General features: G+C 45.7%; 1 protein-coding gene across 1 annotated transcript in view; it reads right to left on the reverse strand.

Annotated features, from left to right (window-relative positions):
• GLS2 (glutaminase 2) overlaps nucleotides 1-3042 on the reverse strand; it is a 65350-nt gene extending 62308 nt beyond the window's left edge. The window contains exon 1 of the mRNA XM_018562022.1: nucleotides 2906-3042. Within this exon, the coding sequence (XP_018417524.1) occupies nucleotides 2906-3042 (137 nt within the window). The remainder of the gene's footprint in view (nucleotides 1-2905) is intronic.
• Between the last annotated feature and the right edge of the window lie 6034 nt (nucleotides 3043-9076).

Genomic DNA, 9076 nt, shown 5'->3' on the forward strand with positions numbered 1-9076 from the left:
ATTGTTCCCACAGTGGAGCTTTCATCTCTCTAACAGGTGCACAAGCAGCAATAAAGAAAAAACATGACAGGAGTTCTAATCCCTCTCCACTCTATCCAAAGCTGACAAAAGTTTTGGGCTCAAGATAAACCTTAAGGGCTTGCTCACACGCTATCCAGTTCATGCCAGCACGGTTAGTGGCTGGAACACACTGTATCGCATAGAGCAAGCCTCCCTGCGTTCTGGTGTGGGAGGGGGCATGGCAGTACCATTGATGTCAATGGCACTGCAGTCATGCCTCCTTCCCATAGTGCGATCGCCACCGCACTAGAACGTGTGCAACAGCAATGCCCGCGGTGTGTTGTGATCACAAAAAATAGTGCATGCACACCCTGTCCTGCCCCAGAACGCAGGGAGGCTTAATTATGGGATCCAGTGCTCTCCAGCCACTAACATTGCTGGAACACACTGGATAGCGTGTGAACAAGCCCTAAATGCATGCCAGACCACAAAGGATCAAGCTTTGCATCTTATCATCGGTGTGTGAGTCCATTCTGTCAATGAAGAAAACAAACAGTAGTGCCCCTGTAACTGTGTTAAAAAAAAGATCTGTTCTGTACATAAGGAAAGCTGAGCCTCCGTGTGTCCTGTCTCCAGATATAGCCGGCACACAGCATATGCTAACTTTATTTCACGTCAGAGATGGGACAACTTATGTAACAGCCCCTGAGCGCTTATGCAGTGGCACATGCACTCTGATAACAGAAAGTGAAAGATTGTTAACAGCGAGCAGTGCTTAATAAATGGAACAGGAAGGCTGAACTTAAAGGAGAACTATGGGGTCAGTGTTTTTCCCCATAGTTCTCCTTGGGGTAACGGGAGTACACAAACTAGCGTCCTCCCGTCACCCTAAGCTCAGTATACCGCGAGCTACAGCTTGCGGTATACTGAGACGCCGCACCTGGAGCGGATCCCGACTTAGATGACGGGATCCGCCCAGCTGCGTGAGTGACAGCTGGCTCTGCCTATCTAGAGGCAGAGCCAGCTGTACCCGCCCCCTCCCCCGTCCGTTCCGCCAGTCAGCGCTGGCAGATCGGAGCAGGGATAGGGGAATCCAGCCCCTCCCCCTGTCACGACAGAGAGCCGTGACAGGATCGAGAGGTGAGGGAACCCGGTATGTTTTCCCTCACCTCGCGATCTACTGAGCCGACCTGTGACAGTCTCATTGTCACAGGTCGGCTTAGAACTATGAGGTGAGTGGAAATCACTCATCTCATAGTCCTCCTTTAACTGTCGTAAGAAACTAAAAAGGGAATACGTGTATTGAGAGTTAATAAACAATGCAGTCACCTGCCTGTCTGGACACTTCTGTCCCATGATACAATATACAACGCTCGGTGCAGTTATGGATTTCACATTATGCAAATACCCAAATAACTGTATTCAGACGCCGTCTACTCAAGTCTACTGTTATTTCCATTAAATATAAAAAATGAAAAGAAGGTGATTAACAAAACCAAGATGGATGGCAAAATAAATATGATATCATTTATTATATGGTGTTTTGAGCTGGAGGGTTGTAGTTCTGGGTAAGAACTATGGCTTCATGATGTGAGCTAAGCGTGAGTTAAGCTTTATTATGATCAATAAAACTTCTTTTTTTTAATACAGACGTGCGTGTTTAGTGTGTTTATTTACATTTACTTTGCACTCCCCTTAATTTTGAGGGAAGCAACATGCATCCTTGTATCTAGATCTTCATCTTCCTCATAAATAATCTTTCTCAACTGTTTCTCAATTCTCTTATATTTCCAGCATATCTCTGCTTTTTATTTGCCAGCTTTCCAAAAGTTCTTCCTACTTTTCCATATATTCTGTCTCCTTATTACATAACTACCATCTATCCTTATACTTTCTTCTTAGCTCTTCCTATGTCATTTTGTTCTAAAAATCACAACTGGTGTCTCCCTCTAGCTAAACCCAACATGTTTCATCGTTAAATGTACGACTTCATCAGGGTACTTTGTGATTAGGAATAGCAGTCAAAGTGCAAAATTCATAGCATTTATTCATAATAATAAAGGTTATGTATTAGATAACTCTGATGGGGCTGGTATGCAAACAGTAATGCATGTCACATCCATAACACACTATATTGAATAATTTGAACCCTAACAAAATAATCATGTTAATAGATCCATGTTAAAGAATCAGAAGAAATCAAATCTCAAACCTTGCAGTGGGGCTACCCCCGCACTGCAAGGGTTAAGTGCTCATTTTGCCTAGAGAGCTGAATAGTACGTGAGGATGCCATAGGACATTCCATTGCCAGAGCTGGGGGAGGAGACACATTGAAGAGACCAGTCTAGGAGCCAGATGGGATCGTGGTTCCAGTGAATATAACTTTGTTATTTTAGCTCCCTAGACATAATGAGCCCTTAACTCTTGCAGTGCAGGGGTAGCCCCACTGGAGTTCTTTAAATAGTGATACAGAGGTTGTACTTGTTGTTATTGTTTATTTTATATGACATTTGAAAAGGTCCTTGACCCTTAATTGCCCTATATTAACACTTCTTCTGTCTATTTGTCAACAGGTTGCTCATGAATAAGGCCATATGCACGCTATAATTCCTGCCATTAGGTTATTTAAACACAGGAGAAATATTCGGGGAAATGTAAACAAACGTTATACTTCCCAGATCACTTTTTCAGAGGTGCCTACCTTCTTGCGGGTTTAGCCGTGATTATGTGCATTTAGAGTTTCTAATTGGATCCTGGATGCACAGAATTCTGTTTGCTCTAAATGCATCTACATTGAGTGCACCTAAGCGCACGTAAACGCCCATCAAAAAACATCATATGCATTTAGAAATGTCCTTGCCAATGCCAGTGTGGATGAGGCCCACCCATATTAGTGAAAACTCACATTTCTTTGTTGTATGGATCGGCACCTCCTGGTCGGTGTTCCCCAAAGTGACGACATGGGTTGTGCTCCTTCCCAGAGGTGAGGATCCGTGAGAGCAATCTTAAGTCGCCCCCTCTTCTGCACCTCAGAAAGAACATAATTGCCTTGAGGTTCCACAAGTGACTTTAAAGTCCAGTGATGAAGGATGAACAGGAAAGTCCAAAAGGCAACAAAAGAAAAAACAGCAGCAAACTAAACACTGCATGAAAGAAGGTCCAGCAAGTTGACGTTGGGTGCGATAAGCGTTTGACCTCAGAGACCTTAGTGCCTGATGTGCAAACCTGCCAATGCGCAGCAGGTATCAGCTAACAGAGCAATTGCTACTATAGCTTGCTAGTCCACGGAAGCTTATTTGATTTCCCCTTCACGAGAAGAATTCTACACGGCAGGACTGAAATCACAAGACAAGAATCCTTTACGTTAGCTAATGCTGCTCTGGTGACACATGTCATCACTTGTAGATGTGTGACAGCACCCAAGAGAGTGCAGTCCCTTTAAGGAACCTCCGGCTGCTACACCGTAGCTATTTCCAGAGAAGAGACAAGCCTCCTGTAAAGGCCTCCCTAGCACCCAATCAGGCTGGACTGGAGGTGTGACTAAAGTAACAGAAGCTAAACCAAGGGCAGGTGGGAGGATAAGGAAGCTGAACATCTCACACCCCCATGATCAGTTTCATCATCTGCATACCCAGCCTCAGACACCTGCTCACTGGGCACACGCGACACACAAGCCAGCGCTGCTGTACAGCCATTCATTTATGATCTATTTACTACAGGCGTTTTTTATGGCACCATCAATCTACGCAGCGCTTTACGTACCTTGTACCAAAACTAGATGTTAAATAAACAAACTCATCCAAGAGTGTTTACATGACTGTAGTAGTATACGGACAAACCGCACTATCCCGAGAATTCCAATACCTCAGACTTTATTGAAATTCACAGCAAATCCAGTGTAACAGTGTATGTAACAGCGAATACCAGCACCCCAAGCCCCCAGCCAGCTAAAACCTCTCACATGTTTCACCCGTAGGCTTATTCATAAGAGTGAAAGCTTTGGAGCAATGAGATTTCTTATGGCCCTACATTTGTTTACATGACTGCACATTGAATGCTTTGTCTCACTGAGCCCCTGTCTGCACCATCGCGCGAACGCACACCAAACTTAGGGGGAAAACCATGCACTTTCATGCATGTTCAAAGAGCGTGTTAAAGCATGCAACACGCTTGCAGTGCCATTGCTAGGTCATGATTCCCCAAACGCGGCTTGGCAAATGCAGAATGCATGCCACAGATTGTGCTGCTTTCCCGCGTTTTGCCGCACTTGCAGGAACCCATTGAAATCAACGGTGATGCGTGGCAAAAACATGCCTGCAAACACGTGTCACTGTGATGTGCGTTCATGCAATGTGACAATGTGATCAGGGACTGGGGGCCCTTTCACACCAAATACACTACGACATCTGCATCTTACATTTGCATACTGCATAGACCAGGGGTAGACAACCTCAGTGAAACTACAAAATCAGGTCTCTGCCTCTGGAAGTCATGTCTGTGGCTGTCAGAGTCTTGCAATGCCTCATGGGGCTTGTAGTTCCACAACAGCTGGCTTGCCCGGGTTGCCTAGCCCTAGCATAGACGGTCAAAAATACACAGGGGAGATTTTATGAAAACTGGTGCAGACAGAATCTGGAACAGTTGCCCAGGGCAACCAATCACCTTCTCTCTTTCATTTTCAAATCTTAACTGAACAAACTGAAGAGAGAAGCTGATTGGTTACTGCTTCTGATTCTGTCTGCTTCAGTTTTGATACATTTCCCCATATTACCGAATGAGCATTGTTTACAACATCAGCTTGCGTTGCAGTGAAAAAAGGATAGCAAGCTGCATATTGTTCACACAACAAATGTGTCAAAACACTTGTAAACGCATGCAAACGCAATGCAACCAACACCTATGAACGTTCCTTCCCCATTCCACTTCCTGATTGTATGTGTGTTGTATGCAGAGAAAAAAAACGGGAAAATGTCAGACAAAAGAAGGAAGTGATCTCAAAGGAAATTCAAGCAGAAACCTTTTTGATAAGGATTTTGTAGTTAAAAAAACAAATCGCAAATGCATGCAAACACGTTTCAAACACATCGCAGCTTCACATCAACGCATGCCAACTGCATTAAAATGTGCATGTGGATTTGCATGAAAAAAAACATGCATTTTCTGGTTTGAATGGGCCCTTAAAGCAGAACTCTGGGCAAAAATATGATTAACCTTTGCAGTGGGGCTACCCCTGCCCTGCCAGGGTTAACTGCTTGTCTAGGGCTGAAAATAAAAAAGTAGTACTCACCCGCTCCTCGGAGATGGCTAACTGTTAGATCAGTCCATGGAGCCTTTCTCCCCCTCCGCTCCAGCGGTCTTAGGATCCTTCAGTGATCATGTCCAATACAGTGTATAGAATGTGAGGACGCCGAGGGACATACCATCTCTGCAACGAAGGCAGAGACAGGCTGGAGTGAGTGCTGTCGGCTCAGTGGTTTGGGTGATTACAACTTTTTTATTTTCAGCCCTCAACACAAAGGAACAGTTAACGCTTACTATGCTGGGAGTAGCCCCACTGCAAGGGGTAATAATATTTTCCCCGGAGTTCTACTTGAATTAAAAGTCTGCAAATATTCCTAATATGCAAATAAAACAGTTTCCTTTATATATATATATTGCAGCAAAGCTGACCGTACGCTATGCAGTTTGTACCATCTCTGTACTGTTTCCTTTATATTGTACTTACACTGACCATACACTAGATCTGGGGTGGGCAACTGTGGCCCTCCAGCTTCGCTTCAACTGCAAATCCCAACATGCCTCTGATTTTGTCATGCCTGTAACTGTCTTGCAATGCCTCATGGGACTTGTAGTTCCACAACAGCTGGAGGACTGGAGTTGCCCACCCCTGGATTAGATTTTATAGTGTATGGTCAGTGGTCACAATTTGTTACACAAACTCTGTAGTTATATAATAACGGGTAATGACTCGCCCCTGGCTTCCTGATTGGCCGGGGAGTTGGCTCCATGCTCCCTCGTAGCTTAGTGATTGGTTCTGATTGGTCGGGAAGCTGGCCAATCAGGAAGCCGGGCGGCGAGTCATTACCCACCCCCCGGCTTCCTGATTGGCCAGAAAACCGGCTCCGTGCTTCCTCGTCACCTGGTGAGGAGGGAGCATTGATAATCTGGAAGCCGGGGGGCGAGTCATTACACGCCACCCGGCTTCCTTAATGGGACTTCCAGTAGTCGGTATCCGTGAGTACCGAAAAAAATATCGGTACTCGTACTCGATACCAAAAAAACGGTAACGGTGCATCCCTAGCTTTAAAGGAGAACTATGAGGTGAGTGCTTTTCACTCACCTCATAGTTCTAGCCGACCTGTGACAATGAGACTGTCACAGGTCGGCTCAGTAGATCGGGAAGTGAGCGAACACATACCCGGGTTCACTCACCTCTCGATCCTGTCACAGCTCTCTGCCGTGACAGGGGAGGGACTGGATTCCCCCCTCCCCGCTCCGATCCGCAAGCGCTGACTGGCGCATTGGACGGTTAGGGGGTAGGGGCCTCTAGATAGGCAGAGCCAGATGTCACTCACGCAGCTGGGCGGATCCAGACATACCGTATTTTGCGGTCCATAAGACTCACCGGACCATAGGACGCAGAGAGGTCCGGCGCGCCTTATGGAGCACTCGACAGACTGTAGCTTCTGACACAGCTTCTATGACAGAAGCTGTGACAGAAGCTGCAGTTAGTGAGCGCTGAGACAGGTGGCGCTGTGATTACAGCGCCACGGTCTCAGTGATCACACAGAGCAGACGAAAGTCGCCGCTGCTCGGTTTTAATACGAGTGATCTTATTAGATCACTCGTATTAAACGAGCAGTGGCTCCTACTGCTGAATACGATCGCCGCCGCCGCTGCTCGGCTTTAATACGAGTGATCTCATTAGATCACTCGTATTAAACGTGCAGTGGCTCCTACTACTCGCCCGGCGCCCGAAACTGCATGTCTCGGGCGTCGGGATTCGCTCCATAAGACGCAGGCACATTTTCCCCCTCCTTTTGGGGGGAAAAAAGTGCATCTTATGGAGCGAAAAATACGGTAATTGTCGGGATACGCTTCAGCTGCGGCGTCTCAGTATACCGCGAGCAGTAGCTCGCGGTATACTGAGCTCAGGGTGACGGGAGGACACTAGTTTGTATCCTCCCGTTACCCTAAGGAGAACTATAGGGAAAAGCCCTAACCCCATAGTTCTCCTTTAAGGTACAGTCCACCTTTAGAAAAAAATTAAAGACTGAGTTTAATGTGCAGGTCTTTTTGTGACAGAACTGTTACAAAATCACATGTGAAGTATACAGGTCTTCTACCGTAAGTAGGTGGTTGTTTGCTGGTATGGAGTGATGGTTTTGCTGTGTGAACCCGCTTGTTTTTACTATGTAACTCTTTGCTGCTATTCAGATATGTACACACAAGATATCTATGTAAATGGAGGGGTTAAATGAGGCGAGGGAAAAGGAATCCCAAATAAGATGGAATATGACCTCCCATCCTCTCTAGGTCCTGACGAAGCCCTGAAGGAGACAGGGCGAAACGCGTAGACAATTTCAGTTGTCCGTCCCTGTTCCATTTCTCACCACGTGATAAGAAACTGTTGTTTACCTGACTGTGGCTTGATTTTTTTCAACACTACAAGAGCTCTGCTATGAGGTACTCTGGTCTATGTGATTGATCTATGTGGCCCTTTTCGGTGAAGAATGTCTAATGCGGACCCTGTGCTGTATATCAGAATCTACAAATATGAGCATTGAAGTGTTGTCATGTGCTGATTATCATTAATAACAGCGGGAGTAGCAGAGTCAGACACGCAGGAGGCATCCACTAGCAGCCGCAGTGTACTGTGTATAAGATCACATGGTTGCTGAGCTTTAAAATGGACTGATAATACTGAGCTCATAATGCAATAAGTGGGGTTCCAGGGGTTCCATTGACCCTTTACGTGAAAGATTCGTCATGTTCCTTATGAAATGTGGCGCACAGTTATTATTTTGAAGAGAGACTTTAAGTGAAGGGTGTGGTTACCCACCCGGAGTGTACAAACTGTGATATGTGCATTGATAAGGAAGTTTATAGACGCGTTGTTGCACAATTCATAACTGGAAGAGTAAAAGATCATTGCAATTCTTTCAGAGGACTGTCCAGCATGTACAATCTGCAGTTATTAGCACTGGGCATTCGTTCATACTTTATGAATGAGGGGTGTGGATGTGGGCCACCCAAAGATGTTTGTCAACATTGTCAATTTTTAGGTGTGTTTTGGAGATGGTGTTGCATTTACCTTATTATGTATCTAATACATTTATCAATAAATGAAAGCCATTTGGCAAAGTTATAGAGAATTCAGGGCGGTATAAGTAACTTTCTCTGTAGAAGGTAATAATGTGTATGCAGTTGTTATATTGGACTACAGAATGATTATAGGGATGCACCGATACCGATACTAGTATCTGTGCCGATACCAAGTATTTGGACGAGTACTCGTGCTCGCCCAGATGCTCTGATACCTTCCCTGATACTGGAACTTCTGGTCAGAGGGAGATTTCCTCTGACCCGCAGTGCCGCAAGGGAACATGGCGCCAGCTTCCCAGCCAATCAGGAAGCCGGGCGGCGGGTAATGACATGCTGATTGCCCCGGGCACACTTTAAAGTGTATGTCAAGGCAAAAGAAACAAACATATGCAGTACATCTCTGCAATATATGCACATTTCACCATGTTTTATTCCTTCAAAGACCCTGTATGTACAGACATATACCCGTTATACTCCTAGAAATGCACTCAGCTTTTAAACCCTGTTGTGGGCTGACAAGAACACAGGATTTTTGAGTGGTGCCAGCCCTGCCCACAGCAAAATTTCGCTATGGGGCCCTGTGATTTCTAGTTAAGCCCCTGGATATCGGTACTCAGTATCGGTACTTGTATCAAACAGGGCCGTCTTTAACGCGGGGCAAAAGGGGCAGTTGCCCGGGGCCCAGTCATTGTTGTGGGGCCCAAAGCAGCTGCCCCTTGAGCCTGCAGAAACTTGCAGATAGCATAGTAAA

The sequence above is a fragment of the Nanorana parkeri genome, unplaced genomic scaffold, assembly GCF_000935625.1.
Source record: "Nanorana parkeri isolate BGI_ZX_2015 unplaced genomic scaffold, ASM93562v1 scaffold556, whole genome shotgun sequence".
NCBI lineage: Eukaryota > Metazoa > Chordata > Amphibia > Anura > Dicroglossidae > Nanorana > Nanorana parkeri.